The sequence below is a fragment of the Pipistrellus hanaki genome (assembly GCF_964339955.1).
Source record: "Pipistrellus hanaki genome assembly, chromosome: 6".
Lineage (NCBI taxonomy): Eukaryota > Metazoa > Chordata > Mammalia > Chiroptera > Vespertilionidae > Pipistrellus > Pipistrellus hanaki.
The window spans coordinates 44,539,435-44,561,913 of record NC_140508.1 but is presented as its reverse complement, the minus strand read 5'-3'; the positions used below and the strand labels follow the sequence as shown (position 1 = coordinate 44,561,913).

Below are 22,479 nucleotides of genomic sequence, written 5' to 3'. Positions count from 1 at the left end.
CTCATTCCTGGCATATTTCCAGCATTACCCCCTTCTTTGATAAAAAAAGATTAGGGGATTTAAGACTTCTGCTTGGAAAGCCCCAGAGGTGAGTGTGCTGGTTTTAGAAACACTTTGCAAAATAAAATGCCCATGTTAATATATTAAATCTAGTTTTTAAAAAAGCTTAATTAAAAAAATTAAATTACTTATTAAATACTATTTCTGCATTTACAGAACTAACACTTAAAATATTTTATAAATATTAATGGAGAATACTATATTACTAACATAATCCATTAAAATGGGCTTGAGGATGCCCTCTTTTTTTATATAAATAAACATTATTATGAGAAACATGGAAGTATGCTAAAGCAAATACAATTTTTCTCTCTGAAAAATGCACATACTGTAGCTAAAGAGGTTGTCCATCATTTATAGAAACTAGTTTAAATGTTACTTATAATTTAAAAACCACCCAATTTATAAGCACGTGTATAATTAAATTTGGTTATATATACTAATTGTAAAATGCATTTTAAACAACAGTATTTATTAAAAGTTTCCAATTTCTTAAAAGTACTCAACTGATAATGAATTGTATTTGGACGCAGAAAAACAAAGTGCATAATACAAACACAGGAATCATAGGTTTATTTTAAAATTTTTATATAAAGTGTGCACTTCACATTGGAAATCCCCACTAGACCCCTCTTCTGCACAAACTCAAGTTATCAGAATTAAAAAGGAATGCAAAAATGTGGCCATCATTTTTTGTTCAAGTGAATGGCTTATATTACATTTGAACAGTCTTCATTTAAGCACCTAAGACAGAGGCACAACCCCATTAAGGAAATGCTTATAAATGTCAATATGAATGAGAATGAATCAGTTTATGTCATTTTTTTCACAGGATGATATAAGAACAGTTCTATCACTGGGCACAGAGCTAAAGAGAATACATAAACCGGTTGGCATGGCTCGGTGGTTGAGTATGGACCCATGAACCAGGAGATCATGGTTGGATTCCAGGTTAGGGCACATGCCCATGTTTTGGGCTTGGTCCCCAGTAAGGGTCATGCAGGAGGCAGCCTATCAATGATTCTTTCTTATCCTTGATGTTTCTCTCTCTCTCCCTCTACCTTCCTCTATCTGAAATCAATTAAACACACACACACACACACACACACTAAAAAATAGAATACATTAAAAAGCAAAATTTTTAAGTGAACATAAGACTTTACAAATTTTTCAGTGAAAAAAACTAATAAATACAATTTTTATTAACTAATCCTTTTATGTTTTGCTCTTTCCCTCATCTTGCCTCTAAAATACTTTTTAAACAAAAGCAAAACATTAACAAATCAGTTCCATCCAGAGATAACCAATGACACCCAAAAATGATATGAAAATTTCTGAGATGTAGACAGGGAAACTCATCTTGGTTGCTTTGACAGACAAGAATTTTCTTAGTTCTACAAATTTGGTATTCAAAATAAATGCATTTTTAAACTGTACAACAAGTATTGTTCTATGGCCAGGTTCAGATTGGCCTCAATAGACAACTGATGCTGTTGTCCAGAGTAAAATAGAGTGATTTTGTTTTAAATAATATTTCATTGAAGTATAACTTACATAAAGTGTACAGCTTGAAGAATGAACATAAAATGAAAACATACATGTAACCAGTCCCAGAACATCACCAGCAATCTCACAAGTCCCCTTACTCTCTTCATTACCTTTCATCTTTCTTGATAGATTTAATTATAATACCATTGATCAGTTTTGTCTGCTTTTTCACATCTGTTCATGGGAGAGATGGGCCTGTCCTTTTCCTTTCTGAATTGGGTTCTGTCAAGTTTTCATGTTAGGATGTTAGGGCGAGATTGTGAAATATGCTGAGTGGCCAGATTATTACAATCTCTGAACGCATAACAATCTGGCCACTCAGTATATATATTCATGCCACTCAGTGCATGAATTTGTGCTTGGGTGGTGTCCGGCTAGCCTGGCCAGGGGGAGGGGACATGGGCAGTTGGCTGGCCTTCCTGCTGATCTTAACTCCTGGTCAAGGGGACAATTTATATATTAGCCTTTTATTATATAGGATATACAGAGTGGCCAGATTATTATGTGTTCAGAGATCATAATAATCTGACCACTCAGTATATACAGAGGGACTTTTCCTACTGTGTTTCCCCGAAAATAAGACATCCTCCAAAAATAAGACTTAGCGAATGGAAAGATAAGACATCCCCTGAAAATAAGACCTAGTACAACTTTGGGAGAAAAAATTAATATAAGACACTGTCTTATTTTCGGGGAAACAGGGTAGGTAGAATTCACTGACAAAGCCATCAGGACATTGGGGTTTCTTTGTAGCATGGTTTTAAATTACAAGTTCACCTACATATTAAATTGTGTGTTTACCACCCCAAGCCAAGTTTCCTTCCATCACCATTTATCCTCCCTTTATCTTCTTCTACCCTGTCCCCTTCCATCTGGCAATCAACACACTGTTGTCAGTGTCCATGAATCTTTCTTTTTTTCTTTCTTTGCTTAATTCCTTCACTCTTCTCACCCAGCTCCCAACTTCCTCCTGACAGCTGTCACAGTCTATTCTCTGATCCATGAGTTTGTCTCCACATTATTTGCTAGTTTATTGTTCATTTGATTTGCTTGATACAGAACTACTGAGATTTTCTGTCTTCTGTTAGTTTTGGTGAGTAGTTTGTTTTTGTTTTTTAAATAGGAATATGTCCATTTTACCTAAACTTTTAACTTTCTTGGTATAAAGTCATTTATTATATCTTACACATTTAATGCTATAGAGTTTGTAGAGGTTTCTTATTTTTCATTTCTAATATTGGTAATTTATGCCTTCTCTTTTTCTTAATAAGTCTTACTGTGGTTTAATCACATTTATTACTTCAATTATTTAGAATCAAATTTTCAGCTTTCTTGATCTTCTCTATTAAATATTGAGTTTTCCATTAATTTCTGATATTTACTGTCTCTACTTACTTTGAGGTTCCTCTCAAACTTCTTGCAATGAACATTAGATAATTGACTTAAGCCTTTCCTTCTAATCTATGCATTTGAACTTGTATGTATGGTATAGCTTCCACTAGGTATGGCTTTAGTTCATCTGACAAGTTTTGAAATTTTATTATTTCATAAAATGTTTTCTAATTTTCATTGTCATTTCTTCATTAACATATGGTTTCTTTTAGAAGCACATTGCTTATATTTCCAACATATTTTATTTTCTAGTTACCATTTTGTTATTTTTGTAATTTCACTGTGGTCAGAGAACGTATTCTGTAGATTACCCTAATACCAAAACAGACAAAGACATTACAAGAAAACTAGAGACCAACACCTATGATGAACATAGATGCAAAAATCCTCAACTAAATAGCAAGGTGGAATACAACAATGTATAAAAAAGAATCATATACCAAGTGGGATTCATCCTGGGTCTGTGAGACTGGTTCAACATTCACAAATCAATTAATGTAGTACAACAAAGGGCTGAAGATGACCAACTACTAGTATATATTCATATCAATCCTATACAATAAAAGCCTAATATGCTTTTATTGTATAGGATTGTCCAGTTGTCAGTTCAACCAATCAAAGCATAATATGCTAATGATATGCTAAGGCAACTCAACCGCTTGCTATGATATGCACTGACCACCAGGGGGCAGATGTTCTGACTGGTAGGTTAGCTTGCTGCTGGCTGATTGGGACTGAGCAAGACAGGCCGGACATGCCCTGGAGCCTTCCCAGGGTCTCTCCCCAGCTGGCCAACTTCCCACGTCCCTCCTTGGCTCTGATTGTGCACCAATCGGCCTGCCCCTCTTACAATTCAGGATCCCTTGGGGGATGTTGGAGAGTCAGTTTCAACTAGATCTCACAAGCCAGGCAGTGGGACCCCACTGATGCATGAATTTGTGCACCGGGCCTCTAGTAGATATAGAAGAAGCATTTGACAAAGTCCGACAGCCATTTCTGATAAAAACCAAAACCAAAATCAAAAAACAAACAAAAAACACAAAAACCAAAAAACTCTTGGTAAACTAGAAATGGAGGGGAGTATCCTCAACTTGATAAATACCTACTAAAACCCTACACCTGTGAGGAACTTCAAACTTTCCCACTAAGATCAGCAAGATTTTGATTTGCAGAGAACAGGTGCCTAATAAGCCGCATACCTCTGAGAGTATCAGCCTAATGCCACCTTCGCAATGTTGCTTTCCTCACTCAGCCCAACCTTTGTTGATCTGAGCTCTTACCCTTGAGTTACTCTGAACATTTTTCAGATATCTATTTCCTCAACCTCTTCTCTAAAAGTTTATTTTTCATCTCACTTTAACTGAATGCCACTACCCCTAACACTCCTCTTTCCCTGCTAACCTTTTAAGTGCAGGCTTTTTATTTTTTGTTCTCACAAACCTCTGTACCTTAGAGCCTGGAGGTAGAACAGGTGTTTTATTTGCCTTTCGACTCCCAAAAGAAGTGTTTTTCTAGCTCACTTACTTGAATATTCTCACCAAACATATTTTTGACTTGTCCCTCAGACTATCCCCCTGCCTTCAATATCTTTTTTCCTTTTGTCCAGTTTGGATTTTTTGGTCCATCATGATAATCATTCCTTTGTTAGTAGTTTTAATATCCTATCCTTGTCCTTTCTCCCACTTTTAAGCATTTGGAAAAACCAGGCCTTGGTTCACAAATCAATTAATGTAGTACACCAATGGGCTAAAGACCAACTACTAGTATATGTCCATATCAATCCTATACAATAAAAGCCTAATATGCTAAGTGTTCGGTTGTCTATTCAACCAATCAAAGCATAATATGCTAATGATATGCTAAGGCCACTCAACCGCTTGCTATGACATGCACTTTATTCTCTGAATACTTTACATCTGCTCCTGATTAGCTGATCCTAGCTGGAGAAAAAGAACAAACAGCCCAACCAATGTGGCTCAGTGGTTAAGTGTTGACTCATGAACCAGGAAGTCACCGGTTCAATTCCTGGTCAGGGTACATGCCCAGGTTGTAGACTCTATCCCCAGTGTGGTGGGGAGGGGTGTGTGTGCAGGAGACTGCTGATCAATGACTCTCTCTCATCACTGATGTTTCTCTTTCTCCCTCTCCCTTTCTCTCTGAAAAATTAATAAAAAACGTATTACAAACAATTGTTTGAATTAGCTTGCTCAAAATTCATAATTAGTATTCAAAATTGGGCTTTCTAAGTTGCTTGGCAATCCTACAGTTTCCTCAATAATTCACTCTGCCATTCTCAAAGGCAACCAGATCTACCTTCTTCTCTTTGAACCTCCAATACTTTCCATATGCCTGTCAAGTTAATGTCTTTGCTTCATACTCCTTTGGGAGTAGAAATGAAAAGCAAATAAAACTCCTGTTCTACCTCCAGGCTCTAAGGTACAGAGGTTTGTGAGAACAAAAATAAAAAAGCCTCCACTTAAAAGGTTAGCAGGGAAAGGGGTGTGTTAGGGGTAGTGGGATTCAATTAATAAGAGATGAAGAACAAACCCCTTAGAGAAGAGGCTGAGGATACAGATGAGAAAATAGAAGGAATCAAATGGAAACCCCCTAATCTTCCCACCAGTAAATCTACCAACTTACCTCCAAATGTATCTGTTCTCTGCGTTCTCCCGTTACAAAGGCGACCACTGCTTCCCTTTGCCTTCCCTCTTGAATCTTCACCCTCTGGCCTTTCCAAGGATTTCACTGTTATGGCCTATAGCTGCTGCTGCATCGCCTACTTTCACTTTCCTGCAATCCGAGGTAAATCATACCTGGCATTTACCTACTCACTTACTAGAAGACAAAAATATGGGGCGGGTTACCCAGTAACCCATGCTTTAGCTATTCAGTGATTTAAAAATTTTAATTCGACTTTAAACTTTCCTAATACATTCTAAATGCTAGAACACTTTCAGGTTTGCTATTATGTAGTTTTCATAAAGTTCTGTGAGGAAGAGAATATGTTATTATTTTCATACTGTCTGATGGTTAAGACAAAATAATTTGTTAGAAAGGTGATTACTTTAAAAAAAATCCATATAAAAAATAAGAAAATGATTTACATTAAAAATTGTCAAGTAATAATCAGAAATGAAAAAGCATCTAGCCCTGGCCAGTGTGCTCAGTGGTTAGAGCACCAGACCTTGCACTGTAGGGTCTCGGGTTCCATTCCCAGACAAGGGCTCATACCTGGGTGCTAGGTCCAATCCCTAGCCCTTGTTGGGGCATATGTGGGAGGCAAACAATTGATGTGTCTCTCTCACATAGATGTTTCTTTCTCTCTCTTCCCCCCATTTTCCTCCCTTCCATTCTCTCTAAAAATTAATGGAAAATATTATTTCAAATTGGCCTTTCATTATTTGGAAAATGGCTTTCTGTTAAGTTGCACACTTAAACTTGTGCTGTTTTAATTTGTTTTAAAAAACTAAGTATGGGAGCTTTATAGCCTGTTTGGAAGAATACAGTCTCAGTGACTAGTGTCTGTCTTATCTTTAAAGAATCCATATTTTAATATAAAAATCAATATGAAAATAAATGTGAAGTCCTACTGACATTTAGATATTTATAATATAAGGGAGACTCAAAATATATTGTATAAAATATATCTTGCTAGCTACTAGCTTAAAAAAAAAAACCATTAGCAATTAGCTAAATAGATTCACAAATTAATAAAAATTATCACAATAAAAATACATTATATTTATTTACCTGGTAACAAACATACTTATTCTGCTACAGTTCAAAGCAAATGAGAGTTTAAACATTTTTCTTTAAGTCATCACTGAAAATGTATAATTTTATAGCAATAATCTTTTTTTAGTAAAAGTAAATTAAAATAGATAACTCATATAGATTATATTCCTAAAATAACATATTAGTACATTTTAATGAGTATATACTTTCTCATTTCCTTTTGCTTAAAGACATAGTGTTTCAAAAACGGAAGTAAATACACAGAGCCAAAAACAAAACAAGTATGCAAAACATTTTATTTATAATAGATCAACATATTTGACATGAAAGGTAGCCACTTTCAATTTCTCAGGAATGCCTAGAATCCAACAGTTTTCAGAAAGACTAGTTTGTTAACAATTATTTCACTGTAGATAAAAGAAATGATTTCAGAATGAACTTTTGAAATGGCTTTGCTTATGTCAACTGATTTTATAAGCTTGAATGTGTGATAAGGTAGCTTCTCAGAAAATGAATGTAATATGAAACCAGTTTATACAACAAACATGAGAATCACCTATGTGCATTGACTGTGCTCAAACGAGAATTCTTTATTAAAATATCATTTTTTCAAAAAGGCCTCACATTAACCCCTCAAACCAATCACCCCCTTCTAAGTCCAGTACCACTCTTTTCTACTTCAAGTTGTGTTACTTTATAGACAACTATCAAATTCCAGGGGACCTGTACACTGACTTAGACTCTATGTGATATACATCAAACACAAGAACAATCACTGACTTTAAGGAACAAGGTGTTAACTAACCAATAATAATTTAGCCAATGTCAATTTTAGCTTAGAGGGAAAAGAACAGCCCCCAAATGTCCTTAACTTAAAGGTACTTTTCTATAACACGCAGAATGAAAAGATAGTCTGTAAAATTAAAATCATTAGAAAATATCTTAAACAAAATATTTTACATAAATAAGTGTTCAATTTCAGATTTGAACCACTTTTTTTCTTCTTCTGTATTTCAATTTGGGAAAATTTTCACAATTATTAGCTCTTCTTTCTTACATTTGTTTTTTAATATTTAAATCTACTACACAGCAGTTTCTAAATTCACCTTGGTTATCACTCCCCATGTTGGTTACCACTCCCCATGTTGATGTGTTGTCTTTCCTCAGGTAAGTCCATTATATGCATGTGAGTGCTGGGGAGGTTTAAATAGCACTTAAAGAATATTCAGGAGAGCTCTGAAATGTTGAAAGTTTCATTATTATCCATGTACTGCAGGATCTGTAATTCAACTTCATCACAGCGCTATAAATACTGTGTGAATGGAATGCACACAATTCCCACAGACACACAAACTGAAGTCCAAAAGGCACAGAGTAATGCTGGTGGCTCTTTCTAGTCAGTTAAGAAACAATAAAAAGTCTGCATTATTCTTTCATAATTTAAATACTTAAGTAATTTCCACTTTTATTACTTTATAACAATGACTTCAAATTTACATTATTTTAAGTACCATTGTAATAGCTTAGTGTATAATACAGATATTTGCCAATATCCCATCCAAAAATTAAAAAAAACAAAAACAAAAAACCCTCTTCACTATATATATATATATAAAAATATTTTGAAGGACAAGAACATAGAAGAGGGACTTACTTGGTACAGAGTATCAACTCAAATTTCCTATCACCACAGTTATAACTCCAAAATTAACAGGTATACAGCAATAATCAAAAGCAGTGCAAATATCTTTGGAGGTTAGGATAAAATTATAATTCAAGAACATAAAACAAAGCAATAAAAAAGGCAAGTACTTCAAGTACAAGGAACCAGTCTGCTTGAGGTCCATCATAGTGTCTACGGGGGACTTCTTCCTGGCTTTTACTTCTTCCTCTGAAACACATTGGCCAGCATGGCACCTGATGTCGTCAATTGGCCCATTTTGTTCAAAAACTTGGTCTTTGTGTCTTCACTCACTAAGCTTGCAGCAATTGACATTGAGCTAGAGAAGAAAGTTTAAAATTGCTGTAAATGGATTAAAAAGCTAAAATAGCAAATTTTTCATTCTTTAGTAAATACATTCTGAACTGGTATCACAAAAGGGAAACTAATATGGATGGGGAGGCGTTTCTATGTACCAGATGAGGTCAGGAGCTTTCAGGATCATCCTTTTATTAAAGGAAGCAATATTATGTAGTAGTTAGAAGCAAATCAGGAATGAGACTGAATCTTGGCTCTGTCACTTGCCAGCTGTGTGATCCTGGGTAAATTATTTAATCTCATCTGTAATATAATCCTCATCTGAAAAATGAAAATAATTCTATTACCTAACTCATTAGATTGTGTGTGTGTGTGTGTGTGTGTGTACTGTACCTAGCCTGACAGGATGAAACACTTATTCCTGGCAGTCAGCTTTAAAATACCTTTGAGTTTTTTATGTAACTGTCCATTTAGATAAACTGCTCAAGGTTATATTAGCCAGAGCTAAGAGGGCACTCAGTCTATTTGCAAATTACTATCTCTCCTCAATGCCCAACTTCACTCCTGCATATTTATGTTTGTATTTTCATTCCACCGGATCTCTGAATTCTAATTAACTTAATTAGAAGCAAAAGTTTATAATCCTTTATCCAGTGAGTCAAGTTACAGCTTACAAAGTCTTGTCACAAATTTCTAAGAAGTTATTTTGACCAGTGATTCCCAAAGCTAGCATTTATAAACGATGGAAGTTTTTAAACATACAGATCTCTAGGCTGAATGAGAATGTTGAGAGGAGAGCACAGAGAATGGGGCAGAGATCTGAATTTTATTCTCTAGGTAATTCTGATGCAGGTGGGTTACGGACTAGTATTTGAGAACTGCTAACTTTAAGAATGTTCATATTTGCCAAATAATCACTGAAAATGTATTAATTTTCTACAAAATAACACAAAATAAAACACCATTACCACATATATAAAATTTACAGAACTTAAGGTTAATGTGAAGTCTTTAAAAAGAAATTAATGTCTTACCCTTGAGGCTCTTGGACAGTCTTATTCTCTACTTTTTGTTCACATTCTTTTATCATGGAACTTAAAATAACCTGATTAAAGAAATAACTTTAGTGAAATACAGTTGACATAGTGAAATTCTATGGTTAATCTAACGTTTTTTAATATTCCCATAAGCTAATAAGTTACTTAAAAATGTAAAGTCTTCACAGTTACTTTGTTAAAGGAATTCACATTAAGTTTCTAAATCAGGTGCAGAAATAGCATTAAAAGATCTCAATCATATAACAATAATTCATTTTGAATTTCACTAAATCTGATTCCCATTCTTCCTTAGTTTCCCCCATCATCTAATGTTAAGAGTAAAATGTGTATACATCTATACATTTAACATATATGCAGACCCTGGCCACACACATTTTCTTAGTAAAAGCTGTTCTATCCTATATATCTTTGCTTTTTCCGGGTTGCAAAAAGCAAGGTGCTCTATTTTAATGTTTACAGCAGAGCCCTAGTAGGTCTGTGGCTACTATAGTCTGGAATACTATACTTTGGGGGTCCAAGAGTTCACATCATTTTTGCAGGGAGACAGTAGTGATAGAAAGGGGGGAGGGGCCTAAGAAACTGCTGCTCCTATTGCTAGCAACCATGCCAGAAACAAATGGCCTTTCAGAATATTCTTGGCCTGTGTTTGGGAACCGAGGTCACTAAACAACAAATATTTGTCAGCTACTATGTCCCTGGCACTTTTTTAAACAGAGAATTCAGCAATAAAACGAACAATATTCCCTCATTACAAAGAGCTTATATTCCTATATTCTAGAGACAATAAACACAAAAGCACAGATCAATTAGACTGTATGTTAGAAGGTGATAAGGACTTTAGAAAAGAGCACTGAGTAAGAAGGCCAAGGTGAAGAATGTTAAAATTTACATGAAGGTTTTCTGAGCAGCCTTAAATTCATGTGTTACAAATAAAGAAAGGTTAAAAAGTTACATAAAAAATAGTTAAAAGTAAATCCAAGCTTCCTCCTTATGAAATCAGAAAAATATAAAAAAATTAAACCTAAAAAAAGCAAAAATAAAGATGAAAATAGAAATCAATAAAATAGAAAATGAATAGAGAAAGAAACAACACAGCCAAAAGTTCAATATTAATAAAATTAATAATATCAATAAATCCTATCAAAACTATTTAAAAGAAAAAGCAAAGAACAATATCAGAAGTGAAAAAGGGAAAGCAATACAGATCCTATAATAAGATAAAAATAAAAAATAAAGTATTAAAAAAGAATATATTATTTGCAGGTGACAGTTCTATATACAAAGCATACACACAAAAATCCAGAGACATTTTATTAGGATACTAAAGTTTCTCAAGCTGGCCAGACATACATTAAACATACAAAAGTTATATGTATTCCTATATGAAAACAAAGGGTTAAAAATGTATAATCCTAAAAAAGATAGCATTATAATATAAATATAAGGTGTCACATTTTCTCAGATGAAATTATAAAACTTCATTGAAAGACATCTAAGTAAATGTAGGCTATAACATTTTTCTAGATAAAAAGACTTAAAATCATGAAAATGATATCTCCCCAAATTAATTTAGAATGAATTCAATTTCAATAAGAATCTGAATGAGTTGTGTTTTTTTTTTTTGTGTTTTTTTTTTTAGAAACTGTTACTATAATGCTCAAATTTACATGAAAAAGCTAAGGATCATGAGCAGTCCTAGAAAAAGGCCACAATGCAATGCTGCACTTGCCCTTGTAGATTTCAGGACTTTTTAACAAGGCCACTGTATGAAGACTGTATATCATTGTTTTAGTAACTGACCATAAGACCAATGGAAAAGAATGCTCCCTAATAACAGACACACACACACGGGGACTCTATGCATGAGGGAGGTGGCACTGCTGATCAGTCTAGACAGCTAATCAGATGTTCAATAGACAATAATGGGACCACTGCTTGTCCACAGAGGGGAAAAAATGTAACGGGAGCATTACCTCACATCAATTCTAGATGGATTAAGATTTAAAAAAAAAAAAATACAACTTTGAAACATTTTAGAAAGGAGGTATAGTTTTTGTTTTTATTTTATACCCATCAAATTAAAAAGTCTTGAGTGTCACTCAGTGATTGAGCATTAATTCATGAACCAGGAGGTCATAGTTCAATTCCTGGTAAGGGCACATGCCCAGGTTTTAGGCTCAATCCCCAATAGAGGGTGTGCAGGAGACAGCAATTGATGATACTCTCATCATTAATGTTTCTATCCACTTCTCCCTCTCCCTTCCCCTTTCTGAAAATGAATAAAAACGTATCTTTAAAAAACAACAAAACAAATCTAAAGAGTCTTAAGAATACCAAGTGTTGCCGAAACCGGTTTGGCTCAGTGGTAGAGCGTCAGTCTGCGGACTGAAAGGTCCCAGGTTCGATTCTGGTCAAGGGCATGTACATTGGTTGTGGGCACATCCCCGGTAGGGGGTGTGCAAGAGGCAGCTGGTCGATGTTTCTCTCTCATTGATGTTTCTAGCTCTCTATCCCTCTCTCCTCCTCTCTGTAAAAAATCAATAAAATATATATATAAAAAAAAAAAGAATACCAAGTGTTGACAAGATATGGATGCAAAGGGTGTGGACTCCTATATAAGTCCTATCATATGTGAAAAGTGTCCTTTCACTTTGATCACCAGAAATCTTAGGAAGAACAGTTCATTGGGTTAGTGTGATGGTAACAAACATGGTATACCAACAGGCAGTGAGCAAGTTGACATAGTGAATAGACTAAGGAGAAGGAAAGAGATTTGGGGAGGTATGAAGGAAGTTTTGTTTTTATTTTGTTTTGCTTCCTTTAAGAGGGAGAGTCAACCATAACAGATTACAGGCCATTTAAAAATAAATGGCACCATAGATCTGGTGTCAACCAACCAACACTCAGTTTTCCTCAACTGGGACAAAGGTTCCACCACCACCCTGGAGTGACAACCCACCAAATCACAGCCGACACTGTCAAGACCCCATGGTGCAAAATGTGGCCCACAGCAACAGTCACTGTGGGTGACAGGTAATGATGTCACATAGTAACACCCGGCTTCCTCTCCCTAGCGACTAGCCTCCTTGGAATTTCTTCAGCCCAGAACACGATTTGCTTTATAGCCAGGTGCAAACATTTTACAGTTTAACCAAATGTTTGTGAAGCATTTTTACGTGCCTCAACTCATTTGATTCTCACAGACATCCTAGAGTAGGAAGATCCTATTTTTCCTTTCATTAGCCAGAAAACGGAGATTTAGAAAGTTTAGAAACTTGACCCGACTGAAAAGGAGCAAGCCGTCTAATACTGACCTCCCATTTAAATTAATTCCAAGACAGTTTCCAGTGATGCCAGCATTTGCAATGACTATTAATAAATCACAAGGACAAACTCTAGACAGAGTAGGAATATTCCTACCTGAACCCATTTTCGGACACGGTCAGTTACATGTTGCTTTCTCTTTAGTTTGAAGAGCGTGTGACGTTAAAGTTGTAAATACTTCATTACAAAAGAAATTAGTCAAGCACCCTGCAAGTGTTTTTACTCTTAATGTAGTTTGCAGGCAGATATTGGAATAAGTTTAATCAATTTATCAGTCACTGTTTTTATCAATGTTGTTTTTATATAATGTTTTTGTTGCTTTCATAACATGTCTTTGTTGTTATATCATTTGTTATTGTTCATTTATAATCAATTTATATATTATTTTTATGTACATTTTACTAATTTTCATTCATCTCTGACACTTCTATTATAGAGAAATGGTAAATAGCGATATTAAAATATTTCTTCTAATTAATTTCCTTTCAATGTGCACGAATCTGTGCACTGGGCCACTAGCAAGAAATGAATGATAAAGTTTTGAAGGAAATAGGGAGATAAACTGAATGAAAGTTGATCAGAGATGACACTGTAGCATTTTACGGATTAAAAGCATTTCATGTACATTATCTTATTAAATTCTGATTATATTTAGTGAAGGAAAGTATGTAATCTCTACTTTAGAGAATGAAACAGGCTCAAAGATGTTAAAGGAGTGGCTCCAGATCTTATAATTAGTAAATAAATCAATAAAAGGACATTGAACTAGTTTTTAAAAAACTAAGTGCAGCATATTATAATCATGCCTCATATAGAGGAACAAAAATCTGTACAGGAGCTATTAAAACATATGAACACACCACTGATGATCACAGTGGCTTAATCATCATAGTATCTTACCTCATGCTCTGGAGAAAGATGTTCCATGTCAGTACGCAAACATCTGAGACCAGGTAAAAAGTGATTAACCATTAAGTCCTCTGATATGACTTGAGACAACATAGTTAAGGGAATTAAAAAAAAAGACCCACACAACTATTATGTCCAATAGAACAGTAAAATAACAAAAAGCAGCAGCTCTCTTAAACAATGACTATGGCGTGCAGATCACCTAAAGTAAATAGGCTTCTGCAAGCATGATTCTCATTTGTTGAATTAGTTGCTTGTCAAGTGTCAACTGAGTTTATTCCCACAAATCTCTTTGTCAGTGGTATTCATTATTTTAACATTACAAAATTGCATTATATAAATATGAAATAATGTGAACATTAAATCATGTAATTTAATTGGATGTTTAAATGAGTAAAATGAGTATAAAAAGTAATAACATTGGCCCTGGATGGTGTTTCCCAGTGGTTTGAGCATCCTCCCGTACACTGAACGGTCTCAAGTTCATTATATGTAAGGTTCCTATATATAATGAATGACTTGCAAACCAAGCCCCTATAGACATAGAGAGGGCTGCAAACTAATGGTCATGTAGCCTTATTTTCTACATAGGGGGAAAGTACCACCAAGGTGGAACTCTGAATGACCTTTGGATTAGTAGTTGAGACTTAGATCTAGAAATATGTGCATGGATTAAGAAATTGAAGAAGGCCTTATCTGGATGTAAGAGGGAATTCGCTCTCCTCTTTTTCTACTCTCTGTTAGGTTTTACCTTTTCCCCATGGGATCAATCTTTCTTAAGGATTGAAGACTTAGAGGTCATTTAGTACTATTTCATATTAGGAATCACCTATATTTCATCTGTAAATGATGGTCATAAGGCCCCTCATTGCTAACAATGACAGGACATTATGAAACATTCAGTTTCATAAGAGAGATCATTGCATCCTGGCTGGTTGCTCAGTGGTTAGATCGTGGGTCCCTATATGAAGTCTTAAGGGTTTGATTCCCCATCAAAGGCACATACCTGAGTTGTAGGTTCGATCCCTATCCCATGCCCAGTGTTTCGGCTCGTGTGGGAGGCAACCAATCTATGTGCCTCTCTCTCATGGATGTTTTGTGCGTGCTTCCCCCCACTCCCCCCATCCCTTCCTTCCATTCTCTCTGAAAATCAATGGAAAAAATCCTCGGGTGAGGATTAACAACAACAACAACAACAACAACAACAACAAATTTGCATTTTTGGATAGCTCCATTAGAAAGTCTAATACACAAAATCGGCCTCTCTGAGACCTCTGCTTATTAGTGTTAGTCCTGCACCTTAGTTATAGGGTGCCTAAACTTTTTCAGATCTAATATCAACCTTTAACATTATTTTTGAATTATCTTTTCATACCCAAGCTATTTCTTCTCTGGTTAAACATTCTTAATTTCTTAAAATTTATTCTGTGTCCTTATTAAAATATCATGTCAGTATTGATAGGAATACTCTTGTGGTCTTTCAGCTCAGAATGCAATGGAACAGAACAGATATGGACAATGTGATTTTATTAGTGGCCACACCATCCTGTTGACATAAGTACAATCTCTGACTCATGCAGAACTAACATTTTTAATACTTGAACAGGGTCTATTGTTAAGTTGGTTCCTCCCATTACTATATTGGTGTAAAGACTTTTTACTGTATTTACTTTAGTAATATCCTGTGCATGCTTAAAACCACAATGATATTTCTCCTATGCAGACTTTTGTGCTCTTTAGAAACCTTGCCACTAAAGAGCTAAAGTTTTTGATCTTTTAACTTTCCCATTTTCCTTGAGATGTATTCCTTTTGAAATCCTCTGCTATTTAAGAATATACATGACTTATTGCTTCAGTAAACATCTACTTTTACAAAGTCTAGGAAGTAGGTATAAACATTACAATATTTTCTTTCTTTGAAATGCAAACTCTGACATGCCATTACTACTTTCCTATAAGGGGCCTACCACTTCTCCATTACTAAAGAGTTCTTCCTTGCTAATTCAGAATATCGCTTCCTCTTTTTGCTTCCTCTATCTTTAATAAGTTGAAATGCCAACAAGATAAATCAAGAATAATAAGTTCTCCTTTTAGTGGAATTAAACTTATAGAAGATGAACAAATGGAGAGTTGAGGCACAAAATTATTAAAATATGGTATCTCTGCTCACTTTAAAATCTGTATTATAAAAAAATCACTTACACTGACCAGATGAATAATTTGTAGTCAATTTCTCAAATAAAATACTCTCAACCATGCACCCAACTTCATCTTAAAATTTCCAAAAACACAAGTAGCTCCCCAAAAAATAGCTTTTAAAGTTTCTACTTTCTCCATTTGATTTATTCTGAACAAAATAGAAACATTCCACTCAAGAATCCAATGCCAATGAGTTTCAGTGGCATTTTGGAACATATTTGTCTTATTTAAAATTATCTGTTCACTTTGTTTATTACTTAAAACTGTCACGTAACAATATGAAACTCAATATACAGTTAATGTACAATATTATAGAATTGTATAACTGATAACTATATAATTTTATTACTAATGTCACCTCAATAAATTCAATAAAAAAACACACACAATATGAAACCACAAATTTTAATCCTGAAACTCTTCCTTTGCCTTCTACTTTCTTCCATGAATCACTAGAAACCTCTCTCAACTGTCATTTCTTTTCTGTCATAATCAAATTCTCTGATTATGGTGTCTAGTCCAGCATGTACTTTTATATTTCTGTTTGACTATCCAGACTTTCACTCCATTTTTGATCTCTTATTTCCCCTTTCTTGAACTCACCTGCCTTTCAATAGGAGAACCCAGAAGCTAGAGTTCATTTTACCTTTCCTTCATTCTCAGTTTTATTTTTCGAGGCCTAAATAGTAAAGAGAACATTTAAGAGGATAGCTAAAATTCTTTGTTCTAGTCACAGTTTCACTTTTAAAAAAATATATATATGTTATTGATTTTTTTACAGAGAGGAAGGGAGAGGGATAGAGAGTTGGAAACATCAATGAGCGAGAAACATTGATCAGCTGCCTCCTTCACAGCCCTACTGGGGATGTGTCTGCAACCAAGGCACATGCCCTTGACTGGAATCGAAACTGGGACCCTTCAATCCACAGGCTGACACTCTATCCATTGAGCCAAACTGTTAGGGCATAGTTTTGTTTTTTAATGATAAAAAAACAGAAGTCACTAATGTAAGTTTTACTTTAATCATTTATAAAATGCAGTGGTTGATATGTTAGGTGATCTCTGAGCTTTCCTCCACTAGAGATGATCAGCCAGCATTGGACTTTTTCAAATTATTATTATTATTTTATTGATTTTAGAGAGAGGAAGGTGGGAAGGGAGTGGAGGAGGGGAGGGAAGGAGGGAGGGAAGGAGAAAGGGGAGGAAGAGAGAGAGAGAGAAAAAGAGAAAGAGAGAGAGAAACACAATCTGTATATGTGTCCTAACTGGGAATCAAACATGCCACCTTTTTGGAGTACAGGACTACGCTTCAACCAACTGAGCCACATCAGCCTGAGTGCATTGTGCTTTTTCAATGAGTGATATCTCTCAAGAGGAATTCATTGTATTCCACTGGATATAGATGGTTAAACATTCACTGAAAAACCCCCACTAGAACACATACAAGGCTTTCTTTTGATTAACAAAAGCCCCAGCTATAATTCATTTCTTGCTCAGTTATATAGCTGATTAACATAAATAAAACTTTAGTCAGTGTTTTTAAAAGTATATATGCACAGAGGACGTATGTAAAGTTATGAGTCAGCTAGAATAAGGAGTGGGGCAAGTCAAATCAAATTTTTAATTTTTTGCAATTCTTATATAAGTTGAAGAAAAAAAATTCTACTTCTTAATCTTTAATAGCAGAGATAGTTCACTGTAAAATTGGTTATACAATATAAATCAGATACGTGTTATTCAAGGATACAACAACAGGAAAGTGCACTGTAGGCTTCAAAAAGATGGGTAGCAATATCCAGTCTTTTAGAATCCACAATTTGTAAGTTGTTCACCAAGGCTAGCTTATGCAAATGTGGTATAACAACTGAAAAAAAGAAAAGTATTACATTTTAATCCAAATAGACACGTACAACACTCATACATTTTAAATAATTCCTCATTTTAATTTATAAAATTTCATTTTAATTCTAAGTTAGTTTCAAAAGATAAGCCACGTTCTAAAGCTTTCTCTCCCTTAATAGGAAAGAAAGTATATATTTCAGAATATAGAGTGATCTGGGATTTGGGAGAAATAGACTATAGAATTGTCATTATGACCTAATTATGAACATGTATATAGGTCATTTGGCCTCATGGCAATTCAATTTCCCAATTTGAAAAATAAAAATAAAATAAACAAATGTAAATAACCTACTTTTTATGTCATTATCTTTACAAATAAGTTTCTTTATAAGAATCAGGTATTAGCATTGCTATTAAACAAAAGATAAACACAGTATATGTTTTCTTTTTCAACATCAATTTATTTCACACCTTTCTAAAACTAGTTTCTTAAATTCTTGGCAAAGACCAATGTCAAACAACACTGGTTGTTGTGCTTTTAAATCATTCAGTGGGCTCAATACATTATATCTCAATATTCATTTCACGTAAAATTTCAAAAGTATAGGCAACCTACTGCTAAAATAAAAGTGATGGCTCAAGAAACAATAACAAATTCAGTAGCATTGAGTTCTCCTACTGACTAAGAAGGAGACTTCTAAATACATACCACTTCCCCCTAACACCAGGGCTTCTTAGAGAAATGGCTCCAGGGTTTGTGATTATCAAATTGTTGATCACAAGGCCTCTTGTTTGTGATCATAAGATCAAGTCTCTGCTTGGTTGGGGAACCTAAACACCATTCATAAACACACACTTCTGACCAACTACATTGATTTCATTCATGTTCACATTGAGTTTGTACATATTCTTTAAAAAAATATATATATATATTATTGATTTTTTACAGAAAGGAAGGGAAAGGGACAGAGAGTCAGAAACATCGATGAGAGAGAAACAATGATCAGCCGCCTCCTGCACACCCCCCACTGGGGATGTGCCTGCAACCAAGGTACATGCTCTTGACTGGAATCGAACCCGGGACCCTTCAGTCGCAGGTCGATGCTCTATCCATTGAGCCAAACCGGTTTTGGTGAGTTTGTGCATATTAAAAGCCACATTCTTCTCCTAGAAAAACCTCCTGCTTCCTCAACAGATACTATAAACACAACTTTTATGCTTGCCTTAGTAAATGGCCATTCAAAACCCCCCCCTCCTCCCCCCGCCACACACACACACACACACACACACACACTCTTAGGATAATAATGGCCATTTTTAGGGGGGGGGGGTGTTTGAATTGTGAAAATTAGTAACAACATAATTCACAAGAACTCTAAACAAATTTAGGAGATAAAAACTCCAAACATTCATGATTTCCCAATGAAAATGTTTAAATTCCAATTCATTCATTGGCATGCCAAGGCCAATTAATGAACAGAACCACCAAAATGGTGGCTCTAAAATAGTCTTTCTCTAAGATTCTCTAGTTCATTTCTGCTCAAACCTTTTAAAATTTACCTGCATTGCATTTCTTTATCTATTGACACAGCCTCTTTATTTCTTCTGCTCCTTCTCTGACCAATTACAGAGGCAATCTCTTCCTAAATGTTTTTCTTAGAAACTCAACAATCACACTTTTCAATATCCTCTTGAAATTGCTTAACCAGAAATCAAATCTATAGAAGTTATTTTAAACCCTATTCTTGAGGCAGTTAAAAGCTATAATTAAGAATCGTCCTAGCCGAAACCAGTTTGGCTCAATAGATAGAGCGTCGGCGTGGGGACTGAAGGGTCCCGGGTTCGATTCAGGTCAAGGGCATGTACCTTGGTTGTGGGCATATCCCCAGTAGGGGGTGTGCAAGAAGCAGCTGATCGATGACTCTCTCATCGATGTTTCTAACTCTCTATCTCTCTCCCTTCCTCTCTGTACAAAATCAATAAAATATATTTAAAAAAAGAATCGTCCTAAATCTCAGGAGAGAGACAAAAATATACTTCAGAATTCAACATTTCATTATAGGGTATATATGCTATCCTGGGCTATGACATCTGCACCAATTAATTCACTTTTATTTTTTGTGGGTGCAGAGTGGAGGGAGTCAATGTGGGCAAAAAGGGGACATCTGTAATACCTTCAACAATAAAAATAAAACTTTTAAAAAGGCAAAAAAATTCACTTCTTAACCTCTCAGATGGAGATAAATGGTTAAAAATATGATAACCCAGATGTGCATAATTCTACAACTGATCTTCATTGGCCAAGGAAAATAGGAAAAACACTATATAAGGCCACTACAGAACCCTTTCTCTTAAGAGCAGATTGGATAAAGATTCAAAATTGCAAATAAAATAATGATAAATAAGAGGCTTTCTAAAAATAGAAGTAAGCTTTCAAGAAACATTCTAGGCTATATCCATTAGCCAAAACAAAGGTAATCTTCTCTGAAAGGACATTATAATTCAAGAAAAAAGGTAGAAAAATGCAACTTACACTCATCTCGGAACCTTGGCTCTGCGTTCGGCCCAACTCTCCCAAATGTTTTTATGATCTCTATATGCAAAGAATATTGGTCTTGATACTGAGGATCTTCCAGGAAAGAAGCCAACTGCATTTTCACTCTTTCTAGCAACTTAAAAAGTGGATATGTAGAGTCATTTTATGGAATATTAAAAATTGAGTAAAAAGATATACATTAAACATGGCTTGCAGCATCAGAGTCAAATATTTTATATCAACATGTTAGTAGAAATTTGAAGTTAAGTACTTATTTAGTCTTTTGACTTAGAAAAGGTTTTACTTTTTATGCCTGATTCCTCATTTTTTGTTTTAAAAAATAATATCTGAAAAATGGTTAAAACAAGTAAAAAGATCCCACAATATTTAGAAAAAAGAGATAAGTAATATTTTGTATCTAAATTACAATTCTTAAAAAAAATCACAGTGTAAGTTACCCAATTATTCACCTTCCGAAAGCAATGAGTCACTAATGACTTATATCTTACTCACATTTCCCTAAAAGACGTTTTTATTTTAGGATTTAAGAGCATGTTGAAATTTGGCCAAAACTGCAAGCTTGGCAGAATGATGTACTTTTTTAAATGTGCTTTACCAGTGAAATATATAAATGAAGAATGGAAAACATTTTTTACATAAATAACAAAGATGTTTAATTTTTGTTATAACAAAGTCTACATGACAGAAATCTTACAGAATAGTTTTTCTTTTTTGGTAAATGTCTATTAGATGGAAAATCTATTTTGCATTTAAGTGGCAAAGTAATATGCCCACAAATCATTTATCTTCTAATCCTGCAGGATTTTTTATTTATATAAAGACATGTCCAATTTCATAATAAAGAATGAAATTGTGATCCTAATTTTGAGAACTGTCTCACAGTTAATGTGGCAGATAAAACCTAACAAAGTTGAAATTAAAACATAAGTTTCTAAATCAAAAAATGTGAGGGAGGAGCCTGTGGTAGTGTGGAACAGGCAAGACAGAGTGAAGTTTGCTACAACTAGGTACCGGTTTATTATGACTTGCAGCATGACATCAATGACATAGTCAGGAGCATACACGTGCCCTCCAGCCTCCATTTGTGATAGGTTTGTGTTCCTAAAATTATCTGACAAAGTAGTTTTTACATCTGTACAAACTGGCAAGCAGGAATTTATGCAGGCCATCCAGAATCTAGTGGATAACAGAAAGCTTTGGAACTAGATGTGGTTTGAAGGATTATCCAAAACTGCAATATCCAATATCTGAGAGTTGGCTTATACTTAATTTTCTAATTGAGAAGAAAGACTAGAGATTTCCTTAGGATATGATAATACCAGAAGCCCTGTGCACGAATTCGTGCACCAGTAGCTCACCAGTAGCTCGCTGCCGCCCTCCTGTAGCTCCCCCCCCCAACACCACCTGCCCCCCTTCATAGCTTGCTGCCCTGCCCACTCCTGTAGTCTCTGCTGCCCACTTGTAGCTCGCTGCCCCACCCTCCTACTGATCCGTGATCTGGTCGTTACGCTTCATGGTGTAGTGAGCATTTGCACATTAAATCTATTATATAGGATACTATTGGGCAGACTATCATGTTTTCAAATACTGAGATCCTCCTCTGGCCACACTAAGAAATAAAATGAAAGGTATGATGCTCCTTGTCCCAGCCCCAACCAGGTATATATGATAATGTGTTATCATCACCTCAACCCTATATAGACAGAAATAAATTTCAACCATTTCCTACCTCTCTTTGAATAACTGTTTCCATAATAGTGCCAAAGGCTGGAATTGTGGCAATCCTAACGGAGCTGTTAGAGTGGAAAGAAAAAGAAACTGAAGCTTTCTCTGAGATGAATAACTATTATTAAAATGTATATCAAAGTAAGTACAAT

At 34.9% G+C, this 22,479-nt stretch overlaps 1 protein-coding gene across 2 annotated transcripts in view; it reads right to left on the bottom strand.

Moving 5' to 3' along the window:
- Nucleotides 1-7,017: 7,017 nt before the first annotated feature.
- Nucleotides 7,018-22,479, bottom strand: part of RELCH (RAB11 binding and LisH domain, coiled-coil and HEAT repeat containing) — a 95,425-nt gene continuing 79,963 nt past the window's right edge. For both annotated transcript variants that reach the window (XM_084888296.1, XM_084888297.1), the window contains exons 24-29: nt 22,332-22,395; nt 20,579-20,717; nt 17,951-18,067; nt 13,996-14,084; nt 9,748-9,818; nt 7,018-8,735 (exon numbers count right to left, since the gene is read on the bottom strand). In XM_084888296.1, the coding sequence (XP_084744422.1) occupies nt 8,615-8,735; nt 9,748-9,818; nt 13,996-14,084; nt 17,951-18,067; nt 20,579-20,717; nt 22,332-22,395 (601 nt within the window). In that variant the 3' untranslated portion in view covers nt 7,018-8,614. The remainder of the gene's footprint in view (nt 8,736-9,747; nt 9,819-13,995; nt 14,085-17,950; nt 18,068-20,578; nt 20,718-22,331; nt 22,396-22,479) is intronic.